The 16,644-nt window shown below is 41.5% G+C and overlaps 1 protein-coding gene across 4 annotated transcripts in view; it reads right to left on the bottom strand.

The window, feature by feature from the left end:
- The window catches only part of SUMF1 (sulfatase modifying factor 1), a 111,072-nt gene that overhangs the window by 37,298 nt on the left and 57,130 nt on the right, over positions 1 to 16,644 (bottom strand). For 3 of the 4 annotated variants that reach the window (XM_021694911.1, XM_044916591.1, XM_044916593.1), the window contains one exon: positions 14,300 to 14,413. The exons of the other annotated variant lie outside the window; for it this stretch is intronic. In XM_021694911.1, the coding sequence (XP_021550586.1) occupies positions 14,300 to 14,413 (114 nt within the window). The remainder of the gene's footprint in view (positions 1 to 14,299; positions 14,414 to 16,644) is intronic. 4 annotated transcript variants of the gene reach the window in all.

The following is a 16,644-nucleotide window of genomic DNA, read 5'->3' as shown; positions in this document are numbered from 1 at the left end:
GTAGCTACCTTGAGGATGGGGCCTGGCTGCCAGAAAGACCAAGCCATTACAGGGCTTGGAACTTTCAGGACCACCCTTGACCTCCAGGGAGGGGAGGGGGGCTGGACTTTGGTCACCAATGGCCAATGATTTGCTCAATCATGCTTACTTAATTAAACATCTGTAAAAACCCTCTAAACAACAGGGTTCAGAGAGCTACCAAGTTGAACAATCGGAGGTGCTGGGAAGTTGGAATTGTTGTAGTAAATTACCCAGCCTGAAGGGGAGATCAGGAGAACCCCCAAGTCTGTAATCTGCTGGGCAGAAGTGTGCCTAGTGTGGTGATCTCATTTGGAGCAGGCATCTGAAATGAGAACAGCCTTGTGGGACTGAGCCCTTGATCTGTAGTGTCTGACACTGACTCTGGAAAGAAAAAGTGCTGGGCTTACGACACATTACAAGCAGGAAGTATCAGTGAGAAAACTGCGGAGATCCCACAGGATGAGCCATGGCAGGAGGCATCACCAGGGAGCCAACACACAGGCGAGGAAGGCAGGGCAACCAGCGTCTAGTCCTGGTTCTGTCACTTTACTCTTGGCTTGAGTGTCCTCCCTTGTGAAATTCAGGTGCTGCACTAGAAACCCTACGAAGTCCTTTCTTTACCTCCATTCAGCACGAGCTGGTGGATACATCCCCAGATCCTTGCACCTTAAGGTTTCCCCATCCCAAATCACTTTGCTGGATTTGGACGGTGGTGATGGTTGCACAACAGTTTGATTGTACTCCAGGGATTCTTTCCAATTCTTGCCAAGATGAGAGGTAAGCAACACAACTGTCTTTCAGGTGCCTTATTCAAGGACCTGAACTTTTTTTTTTTTAATTGTTGTGAAATACACATAACATAAAAGTTACCATTTCATCCATTTTTTTTAACATTTTATTTATTTATTTTGATGGAGAGAGAGAGACAGAGACAGCAAGAGAGGGAACACAAGCAGGAGTAGGAGAGGGAGAAGCAGGCTTCCCGCTGAGCAAGGACCCCGATGTGGGGCTCGATCCCAGGACCCTGGGGCCATGACCTGAGCCGAAGGCAGACACTTAACAACTGAGCCACCCAGGAGCCCCCCATTTCATCCATTTTTAAGTACAAGTTGATCCTTCAACAACAAGTTTTGAACTGCACAAATCCACTCATAGACGGATTTTTTTTTTCAATAAATACACTGTAGTCCTGTAAATGTATTTTCTCTTACTTATTAACATTGTCTTTTCTCTAGCTTACTTTATTGTAAAAATACAGTATACAATATATATAATATACAAAATGTGTGTTAATCGACTGTTTATGTTATTGGTGAGGCTTTCAGTCAGTAGCAGGCTATCAATAGTTACCTTATGGAAGAGCCAAAAGTTGTACGTGGATATTTGATTATGCAGGGTGTCAGTGCCCCTAACCCTCTGTTGTTCAAGCGTCAACTACATACAGTTTGGTGGCATTAAGTACAATCAAACTGTTGTGCAACCATCACCACCGTCCAAATCTAGCACTCTTTTCAGCCTGCAAAACTGAAACTCAACCCATTAAACACTAAGTCCCCGCTCTCCCTTGGCAACCACAAGTGCTAAATGCACAACTGCCATTCTTTCTGTCTCTATGAATCTGACTGTTCTACGTACCTCATTTAAGCAGACTCGTACAATACTTATCTTTTTGTGACTGGCTTATTTCACTTAGCATAATGTCTTCAAGGTTCATCCATGTGATAGCCTGTGTCAGAATTTTCTTCCCTTTTATGGCCAAATAATATTTCATTGCATGTTTGTACCATATTTCCATTAACCATTCATCAGAGGGCACTTAGGTTGGTTCCACCTTTGGCTATGGTAAATAATGCTGCTGTGAAAATGGGTGTACAAATCTCTCTTCAAGACCCTGCTCTCAATTCTCTGGGGGAATATATCCCAAAGTGGGACTGCTGGATCATATAGTTCTATTTTCAATATTTTGAGGAAACCTATGTTGTTTTCCACAGCAAGTCCCAACAATAGTTGGAGCTGAGTTCCAATTTCTCCACATCCTTACCACCACTTATCATTTTCTGTTTTTTAAACAGTAGCCATCCTAGTGGGTATGAGGTGGCCAAGGGCCTCAATTCTTTGAGCCACTCTATCCAACTTCCTGGCAGGAAGCACAGAGAGAGAGAAAGAGAAAAGAGCAGCAAGGTGCTAAGAAAATGGTTACTACTCTCACCTATTAATGGTAGGTATTTATGAGCTGTTGAAAAGGCATGGACCATAGTAATTATGGAAATAAATGGTAATTTTTAACACCATTGTTAAAGACCATGAAATATCTAGGATGAAAACCAGTCAACATAAATATAGAAGAAGCAACTATTAAGAGAAAGTAAGTAGCCTACTGAAACTCTGCAACAAAGAATTAACTTTCTCATCATCTGCTCTATGGAATATGCAGATGGTTTTGTAATTTCAGAAGGCTTAATATGCTAATAGAACATTCATGGTCTATCCAATGGATTAGTTCTAAAGTACACGTCATCCTAAACAATGCAGGGTATATAGTGCTATCATCCTCAAGGAAAGTAACTTCTGGGCCAACTAGCCAAACCACCAACATCACAGGGTACAGACTACATTTGCTGAAAGGTTTGCTCCATACTCAACTACTTCCATCTCTCATAATAATGGTATAAAACTGTTCAGTCCTACTTACAAAGTCAGATACGGCCCTAAGCACTGCTTGAAGTGAGAAAAATAAAGTGTAGCCTTCTTAAGGATTTCATTTATCACATTCTCTTACTTTCACAATCTTCTGTGTTCTTCAGTGACAACTCATTAGCAAGTTACAAAGACAGTATAAGCAATTAGCTTGAGCCAAGTGGTATTTATAGATAAACATTATTTTCAAAGAATACTTAAAGACTTCCATGATTTTATTTTCAACATCTAGAAAGTAGACAAATGGTAAGGGCCCAATTCCATAAGTTCTGTTGCCTCATTAGAAGCAGTGTGTACTTCCTTTAGTGGCTATAAACTAGAGACTGTCCACAGAAAGCAGCATTATTTATAACTGCACGCTATCAGATGGCTTATCTCCTTATCACATTCCTAAAAAGGTCCAGAACAGGGTGCCTGGGTGGCTCACTTGGTTAAGCGACTGCCTTCGGCTCAGGTCATGATCCTGGAGTCCCGGGATCGAGTCCCGCATCGGGCTCCCTGCTCGGCAGGGAGCCTGCTTCTCCCTCTGACCCTCCCCCCTCTCATGTGCTCTCTGTCTCTCTCATTCTCTCTGTCTCAAATAAATAAATAAAATCTTTAAAAAGGTCCAGAACAAATGTCTTCCATGGATCTGATTTCAGAGTTAGGTATCAGTTCATAGCTTGCTAACTTACTGAAATTAAATTGTCATTACACATGAAACATAGTGGTCATAATTAGATTTGTCAAGGGCTTACTATATACCAGCCACTACATTAAAATTTTTCTTTGCGTTATCTTACTAAAACCTCTCAGTAACTCCACAGGGGTGCTACTATTTCCTTAACCAATGAGGAAGCTGAGTGAGAGTTTAAGTGACTTAATGTAGCCGGCTAAGCTAGGAAAACAGGTCCAACTCCAAAAATGCATGCTTTCAACCATCATGTTATACTTCTTCCATACATACACATGTGTGTGTAATTAGGTGAGTTTGCTTGATTCTTTAACATCTGCAAGTTCCATGAGGGCAAGGGAATTGTGTCTGCTGGATTCCCCAGAACCCAACATTTGAATCTGGCATTGAGTGGGCTGCCAATAAATTTTCCTGAATGAATAAAAGTATATACTTTTATAGAAATCACACATGTGGATATGTATATGCCTATATTATAAATATGTCTACATATCCACATGAAAAAAATTCCCAGAATAACCTGGCAGAAAAGATGACTTAACTGTTCTATTTTTCTCCTCTCAATAACATGGTTTTATTTCCAGATCCTTAGGGAAAGAACAAATGAGTCACACGATGGCATAGGGAGTCATGAAAGGTAAGGCTATAGAAATGGGAAACGACACTATATTACTTTTACAATTAATTAACAAGTCAAATTTAGGTACAAAAGCTGATTTGCCAAATCAGTAATTTTTAAAAATAATTTAGTGGAAATAACAGATTAGGAAGGTTAAGGACAGAAAGTTGATTTAAAATCTCAAGATGGAAGGAACGAGAGGCATAATTCCCTGCCTCTCCCTTGCTTTTGGATGAAGCCACTGCATGACACAGCAATTCACATCTCCTAAATTATCTTCCATATTTATAACACTTCCTGAAATTCCTGACTTAATGTAGGCAGTTTGTGATAAAATACTACAAGGAAGTAAGTAGCCTTTCGTGTTTTGTTTTTCAAATAACATCTGGAGTCCGGTAACACTGTACAAGTCTCAAGATCACAAGACCTGGGATTTAATCCTGACTCTGAAAATCAAATTCAAAATCAGGACAAAGTCAACACCTCTCTCCACTCTATGAATTATCATAAGAAATGAGTCTAAGACCACATGCCTCCTTTTGCACAAGCAGGAATATTTTGAGGATATGAGCAATAAAGGGAGAGAGACTAAGAGAGAGAAAGCACTTTGAGGTGGGGGGGACCTCTACACATGTAAAGAATAAGCACTTTAACTTGACTCTTCACAAAAGCACTAGGCAGCCTGGGGTAAAATCAGGGTGATCACACCTGGATGCCACGTCTGAGGTTTATCTCTTCTTTTGGAACCCAAACCACACTTTAATAATCTAGAAAGCTGGGCGCCTGGGTGGCTCAGTTGGTTGAGCGACTGCCTTCGGCTCAGGTCATGATCCTGGAGTCCCGGGATCGAGTCCCACATCGGGCTCCCTGCTCAGCAGGGAGTCTGCGTCTCCCTCTGACCCTCCCCCCTCTCATGTGCTCTCTCTCTCTCTCATTCTCTCTCTCAAATAAATAAATAAAATCTTTAAAAAAAAATAATAATCTAGAAAGCTAATGTGGGGAAGGGCTTGGGCAACTATCTTCAAGTTGACAGAGACCCCACTTTTTCTTTCCAAACAAGTGGTAATGATTCCACCTATGACTGAGAAGTACCGTGGGAAAATGGTTTATGAATATGGACTGCTGTGTGTCAAAAACTATAAAGACAAGAATTATTCTCTGTGTTGGGAAATACACATGTTAAATTAGCTTTTGGTGACTGCCAAGCATGATAAGATAGAGACCTTGACTGAAAATGTTAAGCGTAAATAAGGGGCTAAGATACTGGGGAGAGTATTGGGAGAGTCATTGTAAAACCAAGAATAAAACTGCCCAGGGGAGCCTGAGTATGCAGAAGATGGGACGAGAAGCCCACAGAGTGGCAGACAGAACACCATGTATGGTTGAGAAGGGCTGGTCCTGAGGAGGCAGCGTCTAAGCTTCTGGCTGTCAATTCATACCGCAGAGCACACTGAGACAGGAGATTAAAACCTCTGCAAATGACCCATTATGTAGGCCTACTTCCACCTAGAATTTTGCAAGTACCCCTCCTCTGGCCAGAAAAGCTGCTCAGACCTGGTCTTTCGGCTTTGGACCCAAATAAATAAGGGAGCATCTGCAAGCCCTACCACGCTCCTTTCTTCTTGGCCCTTTCCAGGTAAGTAGCCTTACACTAATAAGGACACAGAAGTACACAGAGGCACATGGAAAGAATAAACAACCTTTGAGAGGAAGCCGAAACCTGGGCTTTGGTTCTGACTTCCCAAAGGTCAATGGGGCAAAAACTTGCTATTACCATAGAAGTAAGGGACAATAATTAGGGATTTTGAAATTCAAACTCTCCGTAGGCAAGAACTATGATGTTTATGCCTGCCCCTAGCACACAGCACGTGTTCATTAAATGGGTACTAAATAAATGAAAGAAAAAGAACTCAATCTGGTCCAGTGAAAAACAGAAGGAAGTGCTGAAGGGGAAAGGATTTTCAAAAAGGAAATGTTCCAACTGAGAGGTACCTGGAAAATAATAAGTGGTTCTAGAGTAATCACTATGTGGCAGGCGCGGTGCTAACTGCTCTAATCTCTTTTTAATCCTCAGAACAACCCAGGTCCTTAAATGTGATTGTTACTCCCATTTTATATATGAGGAAACAGAATCGAAGGATGTCATCCTCTTCCCACAAGTGCCCCATGCCATCAAGTGGCAGAACTATGATGTGGACTTAGGTCTGGATCATTTTTATTTTATTTATTTATTTTTAAAGATTTTATTTATTTATTTGACAGAGAGAGACACAGCGAGAGAGAGAGAACACAAGCAGAGGGAGTGGGAGAGGGAGAAGCAGACCTCCGGCTGAGCAGGGAGCCCGACGCAGGGCTTGATCCCAGGACCCTGGGATCATGACCTGAGCCAAAGGCAGATGCTTAACAACTGAGCTACCCAGGCGCCCCAGGTCTGGATTATTTTTAAACCAGTCCTCTTAACCATGTTACTGCCCGCTGCTTCATCAGCCATTATCTACTCTCCAAGCCAGCACCGGACACCAGGGCAGTGGCCCAAATTTATTATGCCCTAGGAATCGCCTGCTACATCCTCAGCAAAATGTATAGATGAAGCAATAAGCCAGAAAGGGTGAGATGACTCACCTAAGGCCCCACGACATTTTCAAGTTCAATATCAGATGGAAACCCAGGCTACTGACCTCTGCTTTCATCATGTAACAATGGTTCTGCTACTCTGTGCTGCAGGAAGACCCTGACTGAGGATGGCAAATAATCACAGTAGCAAACTCTTCACTCTTTTCATTTAACACTTCTGTTATAACCCTAATCCATTATGCTGACCTTCTGCCATCCCAATCTTAGAACACATGGCTTTTCCTTCCCGGGAGTGCTACACACTGTGAAAAAGATGGCTCATCAAAGCCCTTTTACTGAGCATACCAAGCTAAGAAAGACAATTTACAAGTCATTCTCCAAAGCTCCTAGCTGGTTAGGTAAGAGAAATTCTTTAACCAGCTCTAATACTCCCATAAGGATGGGAAAAAATACACCTAGCAAAACTAAAAAAACAAGCACACACGGACACAGGCACACACACACACACGCACACACACACCTCACTATATTTACTTTCACTCTGAGCACGGAAAGGGCATGATGCTTCAGGACTGAAGGGTGAGCGTGGGGCAGCTGCGGCTCAGGGTCCCAGTAGTGGGGCACTTACTTCAAGAAAATGGAAGCAGCAGAGAAAGAAGAGACAAAACTCCTTCTCTGCTTACCATGAATTCCTCAAAGAGCTGCACCCTGTCTTTCCTGTGTTCGGATGTCGAGGTCCTAGCATAGTGACCTCACCGACTGCTGCCGTCTCTTCCAAGGGCACCTCCTCAGAAAAGCCCTCCCAGCTCCAACCAGCAGAGAACAGAGGCTCCCACTTCTACCACATCAGCAACAATTCTTACCACAGTGCCCCCTGATGAATCTGGTCACTACCCAACCTCTAGGCTTCTTAACAACCAGGCCTGTCTCATGCATCTTTGCATCCCCAAGACAGCCCTGGGACACAGTAAGTGCTCAGTAAATGCGGGCTGAGCGCCCCGTTCACAGTGTATCAACGACAAAAACAAAGCCACATCTGTCAATTCTAAGAAGCCGGAAGGGAAAGCTACTATCATAAATGACAGTGCTGGCAGTCACAGTGATTGCCATAGGCTGTCTCTCAAGGCCGAAACCCATAAAAAACTGAACTTGATGGAGAGAAGAGATAGGCTTTGCATGAAGTTTCAAAACACAGCTATAAACATAGAGAAAATTCAAAATGGTTTCCCTTCAAACTAAAGAAAGTTACGTAAAAAACAGCTGTATGGCAACAATATCTGGGGAGACAAAGCCTAACATCAGTATATATGGGGGAAAGGGGGAAGTTTTATTTGGCTACAAGCTTTCTAGGGCCCGTTGCTGCTGCACTGCTCACAGTAAGAGTAGGAGGGCCCTCGCCTCGATAATAGTGCGAGAGTAGTAATAATGATTAAAACTAAAGCTGCCATGTATCATAGGCTTACTATGAGCAAATATTGTGCTGGGCGATACAAACATTCTCTCCGTCCCTCACAATTCTCTGAAGTAAGACTCATCATCCTCACTTAAGAAAGAAGCAAACCGAGTCCCAGAGAAGTTAAGTGGCTTGCCCAGTGACATACATGGCTAAGCCAGAATTGTAGCAACAAAATTCAAACCCAGTTCTATTGGATTCCACCGACTCACCTCTTAACTGCTGACATAGTCTGAGATCTGATGAGAGAGAATGATGAAAAAGGACTGCCCCAGGATGATTAGCATGTATCGGGGAACATCTAGAATGCTGAGTATGGTTCTGGGTGCCCATTTAGAAAAAGGGACCTTCCCCCCCACCCCGACTCATATTATTCAGAGGAATGTAACCCAGGTTGCCTTGGATTGGAAACCAAGTTATTCAAGGTGCACCTGAAGGTTGGGGATGCTTATCTAGAAAGAGAAAGATGGAGAGGCACGGGCTGTGACTATCTTCAGGTATCTGGAAAGCTTTCATGTACAAGACAGAAAATGTGTTCTGTGTTCTCACCAAGTGCAGATGAACTGAAGCTGCAGGAGAGAATACCTCGGTTAGCCTGCAGAACCTCCCAACGACGAGAACATCTGAGAACACGACAAGCTGCCACAGGGGCTAGGGCGGCTGTCCACAGCCTGTGAGGGGTATCAAAGAAGGGATTCCTGCAGAGGTAGAGGCTAGAGGTGTTCACTTCCCACCTTTAAGAGCCACTGATGCTCCAAACAGAGAGAGGAGGCCGTAATACATTTGAGTGTCCTGCTCTATTTGCTCAGGAAGAGTCAATAGTAACATGAGGCTGTAAAGGTAATTTTACTGTAAAGTAGAAACAGTGTTTTTACGATCTTCCAAATAGCAACTAGATAAGCATTCACTCTTTTCAAGCAAAAAGCAAGTGTTTAGATAATGTGCTTGAAAATGTAGTTACAGGATCTAAATATCTCCGCCATATACATTCAAGCTTATGTCTATTTCTCAGCAGTTTTGTTGTTGTCGTTGGATGATCAACCTTGCTCCAGAACCACAAAGAAAAGTGACAGTGGATAAACATGAGCTTTTCCTCCAGAATGATTTCCATCTTCCACTTGGGAGAAAAAGATAAAATTCTTTTCCTAAACATAGTCCCAAGATGGTGATACTTTGATCACCTTGCTTTCCTCTTGGCACATATTAAATACAACGTAAACCATATTAATTTATCATCAAGTTTAACTCGACTTCATTAACACTTTAAGGCTTTTTTCATTTTTAACACTAGGTTACTTCTCCTTCAAATTGATTTCTGGAAGATACCCCTGAAACATCCTCATTAAGAATAAGTGAATGAAGTCCTTAGAGCAGGTAAAAATCCTCAGTCAGGTCCTCCTAGCAGGACCTGGGTCCCCGGTGACTGCTTGCTGCACTGATTCGGCTGTTATGGGGGCAGTCGCTGGGGGTGGCAGGCTCAACTAAGAACAATGATGTGCTACTGACCGGGTTTTTGCCAGGCTGAAACAAGGAGAGACACACACCATTGGCAGAGCAGGACTAGGAGGAGACAGGCTAAGCAGGAGTCTAACATTTTTGCTACGCAAAATTCATTCATTCATGCAGTGGCAGGAGGCCAGAGGAGGGGTTACAGGGAAAAGGAGCAATCAAGTGTGGAGTTTAAAGGATAGATAAAAGTAATGTAAGTCCAAGTCTCAAGGGCCATCATCCAATGGAAAAGGAGTATCTGAGCAGGACTGACCAGTTTGGCACCTGCCAGTACACTGTACGTGTGCATCTCAGGTCAGAGGGAAGGCATGTGCCATGTGTGATGGGCAAGGGCTCAGAGTGTCATTCAAAACCAGCCGAGTACAAACTCTGCAGACAAGGAGGGCTTACGGCCTCCCTGGGCAATTGTATACGGTGACAAAGCAGCCTTGCAAAACAGAACACAGTTCCAAAACTGTCTAGAGCTATACAATCTAATTGAACAATCAAATTCCACACTGACAAAAACAAAACAAAACTCAATCTCTGGCTAATAGAATTTGGTAAGCAGCCAGGATTCATTCAAAGAAGGAATACTTTTTGGAAAACTTTATTCCCACTGGACTTGAATGAACCACGAAGCAAGAGCAAGTTTTTCATTGTAAGGATGACTATGTGATATGCCAACCAAAGGTAATAATAGGAGGAATATCAAGCACTCATTATTTATAAATATCACTTTCTTCCCTTCTGCTTCCCAAAGCCAACATTCCTCATCAATTCTGCTTCACAGAACCATATAATAGCCCAATTAGGTAGCTAAAACATAGGTTACACAAAAATAGTAAACAACCATATTTTGAAGGTATAAAATATTTTCACATGCAACATCATCAAATTTAATTTCACAAATACAATTATTACCAATTTGTAGATAAGGAAAGTTAAGATATTCTAAGTTTAGAGAGATTCCTTTAATATCAAGTGGCAGAGCTATAATCCAAGTTACTCTGACTAATTCCAAGCCCAGAGTTCTTTCCCTTAGAAAAAAAGCTGCCCCAGTGAAACCATATACCTCAGAGTTAGAGTGGGAAAGATCACACCAACCTTTCCCATTATCAGTAAGCAAGTCAGCATGGTACGTGGGTAGTGAGAGTGAGTATGCAGGTGTTGGAAGTTAGGGTGCTACAGAAGCTCTACACATTCTTTTACTGAAAGCACTATATACTGCCACAGATTAATAGGGGATTTGGGGTAAGGTAACTGAAGAGGAAAAAAATACTGACCTTTTTTTTAAAAATTTGGTTAAAAGAAATGGTAGCAGCAATGGTCACACTCTGGATTGTGTCTGTGTGGAAAAGGGTGATGCCATCTTAAACAGCTACAGAAGACACACACACACACACACACACACACACACACACACACACATGTATCCTCCCCATAACCTCCTACCAGCTAAGACTAAACCAACCCCCACTTCATATGGTCAAATACCTCAGCTTCTCTCGGGACTGTGTGTACAAAGCACACAAGATGTTTCTACCACCTGCTTTTGCCATGAATGACTGCCCAATAAAATAAGCACTAATGATTAACTTTTGCTCCCTGGAAGTCACTGAAGAAGAAAAAGATATTCCCTGACTAGCCTTTGCATACAGAGCCCTGACTTTCCTTAATCTCCCCCAAAGAAGCTTTAAAATGATTTGCCATTATGAGTTAGTCTTGGAGCTAACATATATGCATGACATTGAAGAGGTCAGTTCCTGAGTCGAAATGTTTACTAATCACATGGATATTTTGGTTCAAAACTCTCCCTGAAAATCTCTGTTTCCAACTAGCCTTTGCTTTTGAAACACCTGAAATATGAATAGTGGTCAAACTCCCTCAAATCTAGGTATCTGGAACTGGCTTTGTTATAGGACCAACTATTATGCACCACATTCTTTGCCCAGCACTGGAGATACACAGACCATTAGGGAAAGAGGGCAAGTAAGTTAAGAACTCAGCAAGAAACAGGAGTTTTAACCAAACCAGGTGAGAACTACTGTAGCTGTGAGGAAGTGCAGGGCTCAAATTCCAGAGCAAAGGGAAGCCCAGGGGTGTGAGCCTTTCCCATCCTAACTTAGTTTCACCTAGGGGTCTGTTGATTCACAACGGCAGCAGCTGAGAAGCTGAGCAGAACTTTCAATAGACTCATGGCCTAAGGAAACCAAAAAACTGGACTTCAGGGCCCCTCAAGGAAGAAGAGCCAGAGTAAAACCCCTGACTTTTGGTTGGCATCCTGAAGAACTATAGCCCTCACAGGGACTGAAGCTCAGCTTCAAAACATCCCAATTCCTGACTGGAGTAAGCTCATCTGAAATAGAAGCTTCCAGAGGCAAAGATGAATCCTCTCTAGAGAAAGATCACACTATCCAGACCCCCGATAATATCTACAATCTTTCACATACACTGTGTGGTACTCATTCAAACATAGCCAGGCATGTGAGGAAACAAGATGTGACCCAAAACCAAGAACAACAGAAGCAGGTCAACGGGGTAGCCAGATACCAGAGTTATCAGATGCAGACTTCAACATACAATGACTAAAACGCGCAGTGAGATAGCGTTATCCATTGACTAGAATAGCTTAAATTAAAAATTTTAACAATACTCAGTGTGAACTTGAAGAATAGTTTCTGTCCTTTTTCTCTGGTTAAGAGAAATGGAGTAAATACAATAAACTGTTAATATATGTTAAATCTAAATGGTAGGTATCTATTATACTATTTTCTGTACTTTTCTGAATTTTTGTTAAATTTTATAATTCAACATTTAAAGAAGAAGTAGAAGGTATGGCTAGAAAGACATCAGCAAGGATTACATTATGTTAGCCTTCAGAAGTTGTGTTCAAGAGTCTGTACTTTCTTCTTGAGACACCAAGAAGCCACTGAAGGGTTTTAAATGGAGGAGTGACAGCATCAGACTTGTTCTCTGTAGAGGTCATTGTGGCTGCCCAGGGCAGAAAGAGGGAAGAAGGGCCCAGCTGGGAGGCTGGTGCCGTCCCATGGATGGGAGATGCCAGTGGCAATGGATATGTAGGTAGTTGTAAAGATTTGAATGATGGAGTCTGAGTTTTCTAGGAAGTTGGGATTTAGTTCTCCAAACAGACGAATTTTATCCCAGTCAAATCAGGAAGCCAACAAGGCCAGTGTGACACAGAGAGATCTAAAATGAGAACAATTCATAAAGCAAGGACAACATCTAAGATAGAGCCTGGGACTGGGGGAAAGAAGAAAAATGTGAATTTTTCTGTAAATCCTTAGAAGAAACACAAGCAGTTCTAAGAGGGAAAGCTAATAAGCACTCAGCTCGACAACAGATGGTCAGATAGATACATTCACAACTTGCCAGAATTCTGAAGCCTTGTGCACCCCCTTCCAAACATGCAGATGCTTTTATCTGACGGGGGGGAGAAGAAAATTCTATTTCTGATTCTGACAGTAAATGCCAAGTCACATTTAGCCAGTAGAGAATGGCGTCTCCCAACCACAAACCTACCGAGAACGTCACAACCTTATTCTCATTTTGGAAAGAAGAGTTGTCTCTGACCGCTACTTCTACCAGCCCTGCCAGAAAGTAGGAGGGAAATGAGGGGGGGATGACAGTTTCTGAAGAACTCAGCTTTTTCATCTGCACCCAAGAAAGTAGGTTTATGTCTCCAGATTATTCATGAACAGCCCACGTGTTACTCTGTGAAGAAAAATCAAGCATATCAAACAAATTTATCCTCATATTCTGAAAAATGGCCTGAGGCACAGAGTCTGACTTCTTCAATTACTCGAGCTGCTTAACCCTCCATTGAGAAGAGATCAAAGAATTAATTTTCTTTACCATGACTCTTTGTGCCTTTTCCAAAGGTTAAAAATTAAAATTGAGCATATTAAGTTCCCAGTCTAGCTAGTTTGGGTATAAATATATATTCTTGGGTCTGACTTATGAATGTCTAGCTTGTTACAGATAGGATTTTTAAATGGTTCTTTCCCCCCAGTCTGTTCACTCGACAAAAAATATTCAGACACGTTCTTTTTAAAGGAAGTACTTCCCACCTACATGCCCATGTAGTGTCTCAATTTTTGTATATTCTGATGGCACGGCTTGGTTTTAGGGGCAGAGTAGAATACTAGTTGTATTCAACATTCTTCCTATACCAGAGTAAGTAAAACTTAGATAAACATGGTTGTCTTAATTCCCAAGGTATAGGATGCATTGAACTGACATACTGCAGAGTTCGGAAAATAATCACTAAATGACTCAACTTCCTGACTCAACATTCACCAGAAAATACCCTTTCTCATTTTCTCTAAATGATGCCCCTGAATCAAAATTTCAGCCAATCAAAACTCAGGCAATTTGCTGCATGATAAATACCATCTAGCAGATCTCACTAGTTATTACTAAAAACATTAATGAATTTCGCATATTTAGGTATCTCACTCTGATCAAATTTGTGATACTGAATATAATTTCTAAAGTTATAGACAGATTCCCTCAAATAATTATCACCGTTGCAATCCAGCAGCACATAAAACGCTCATAGACATTTCTGCACAATGCTTTAAGCTTGAAATAAGAGACATGTGCTTAATATTAATATCCCTTTGGGGGAAATTCCAAGATGAATTTCAAGAGCATACAAATACTCCCCAGAAACACATGAAATTCTGGCCACAGGCTGCCACAGGGATGGATGTAACCTTCTCACGATACATAGTCTGAGAATGATACTTACTGGGTTAAGCGTTTTTTCAACAGAATGGTGAACGGTCCACCAGTCTGAAGTCCATTCCCACGCGTTCCCTACTATATTGTATAAGCCATAACCATTGGGAGGAAAGGCGTCAACCTAAAAATTAAGAAAAGGGAAAATGCTGTCAAACTACTCAAAGTTTAGAAAAGATCTTTGCTGCAGAAATGCACTAAAAGAGCTATAACTTCAAAGTATGAATATTGATTTTCATCCCGACAGTCAAAATGCAATTTGGCCAATGTGAAAACCAAGAAAGAGACCGTTTTCGGCTTTGAGTCCTCAAGGGGAGTTTAGAAACCTAAGGAGAGTTTGTATTACATGGTAGGAGAGCCAACAAAACTATTCCTAATAGAGAGACTAATAATGACCATAAGCTGAATCTGTATCTGATGGGGGGAGGGGGTTAGATGATATTTCAACCCTCAAAAGCATTACAGAAACATCATATTAGACCCAGTGTAAGTCTTGTCATCAGAACTAAGGTATGTGGCCACATAGTGTCTTTTAGCACTGAAAGCCGCTAAGCCACTTCTGTCCTCTCCACCAGCCCACTCCAACTCACTATCTTATCTTTAAGCCTCAGACTTTATCATCAAAACACTGAGGGGACTTGTTTTTCTGAAGAAAATGTGAATTCATTATCAAGCATATTTGTAAGAGAAGGTTTGCAGTCAGTCTCCAGAATCTGGAAGTATGAGCCCAACTGTACTGATTTGCCAGCAAGCAGTTATATCACATTTCAAAGGCAGGTCAGACAATCTGCCACATAATATTGTCACAGACACAGAGCCAAAGTATAAAGCTTTTTTAAGAAGGAGGGAGGGGAGAGGGACAAGAAAAAAAACTTTAATTGAGCAACAGTAAGTACAGACAATTATGCTACTGTGTGTATTCAACTTAAAATTTTTTCCCAACGTTTTTCCAATGGCAATTCTCAAACATAAACAAAAATTTCATTAAAAAAAATCAAGTTACCTAAAAATCTTTTTTTTAAGATTTTATTTATTTGAAAGAGAACACAAGCAGGGGGAGGGGCAAAGGGAGGGGGAGGAGCAGACACCCTGCTGAGCAAGGAGTCCGAAGGGGCTCAATCCCAGGACCAGAGGGAGATCAAGACCTGAGTCGAAGGCAGACGCTTAACCCGCTAAGCCATCGTGGCGCCTCTTAAAAATCTTTTTGTAAAAAATAAGATATAAAAATAAAAATATTTTTGTAAATTCATGTTTTTCCCATACTAATGAAGTAGGACTAAAGAAATGAATAAACTAAAATTCACTTTTATTTGGCTTCAGAAGGTTTCAGGTCGACATATGAATATGGAAGCATACTTAGACAATTCAAAGCACTTCCAAGTTATGAAGCTACTCCTTAAAAGAACTTCATCTGGATGAGTTGGAATGCTAAAAAATTTTACCACTCTGCTTCCATACTCAGCACTCATTATGGAAACAGCAGTACTTATTCACTGCTTCATTCAGTAATTCCATGCATGTCAACTGAAGGCAGGATGGGTTCAATGATGTAAGACATCAAAGAGCTTACTGAGGGAGAAAAAAGAATATACCCCAAACAGAAAATCCAATTCTGTAAGACTCTAGGTTGAGTAGGGAAGTGACTGGAAAAAAATGCCTCAGAAATTCTCAAGAAGGACAGGATTTCTGGCTGCAAAGATTTCTGGCTTCACCCCTCTCTACAAAGGTAGACGTGTCTCGTTGGAATCAAGGTCAGAGTTCAAAATTCAGAGAGACAGTAAAGGCGGAGAGGCCGAAGGCATGAACTGTTCTTTCAAGAATTTGGAGATGATCAGAAAGAGCAAGGTGGAATAATAGCTGGCAGGAACAGGAAGAAAAAGAAATTAATTTGTTCCAGGAAGAGAAGCGAAGGAGCCAGGGGCCCAAGAGCAATTAAAAGAGGAAACAAATATTCTGGAGGAAGGAATCATTTCTCGGGCTCAGAGAACACACAAGTTGAGGGGGCTCTCCAGTCCATCTGGTTGAGATCCTTTTTATGTGCCCACACTTAGCAGCTATTGAACAAGGAACTTAACCTAGCTGGTGGTTTTAAACCATGAAGATGAGGAAATAATAATATCTACTCAAAGGTTTGGGGTTTTCTTCCCCCTTTAAATAATCTGATGTTTAAGTGAAGTAAAATCTGGAGGTCACCAACCCCAAAATCATCATCTGTGAGTATGCTATTAAGGAGAGTAAACCTTGTTTAAATTAATTGCTCATTGTTAAATTAATTGCACCAACCGAAGTTTCCTTCCAGGAAATTCAAAAGAAAACAAATGTGTATGAGAAATATTTCAAACCCACTTATTTTCA

The sequence above is a fragment of the Neomonachus schauinslandi genome, chromosome 1 (assembly GCF_002201575.2).
Source record: "Neomonachus schauinslandi chromosome 1, ASM220157v2, whole genome shotgun sequence".
Taxonomy (NCBI): domain Eukaryota; kingdom Metazoa; phylum Chordata; class Mammalia; order Carnivora; family Phocidae; genus Neomonachus; species Neomonachus schauinslandi.
The sequence above is the reverse complement of the archived record's forward strand: the minus strand, read 5'-3'. Positions and strand labels throughout refer to the sequence as shown.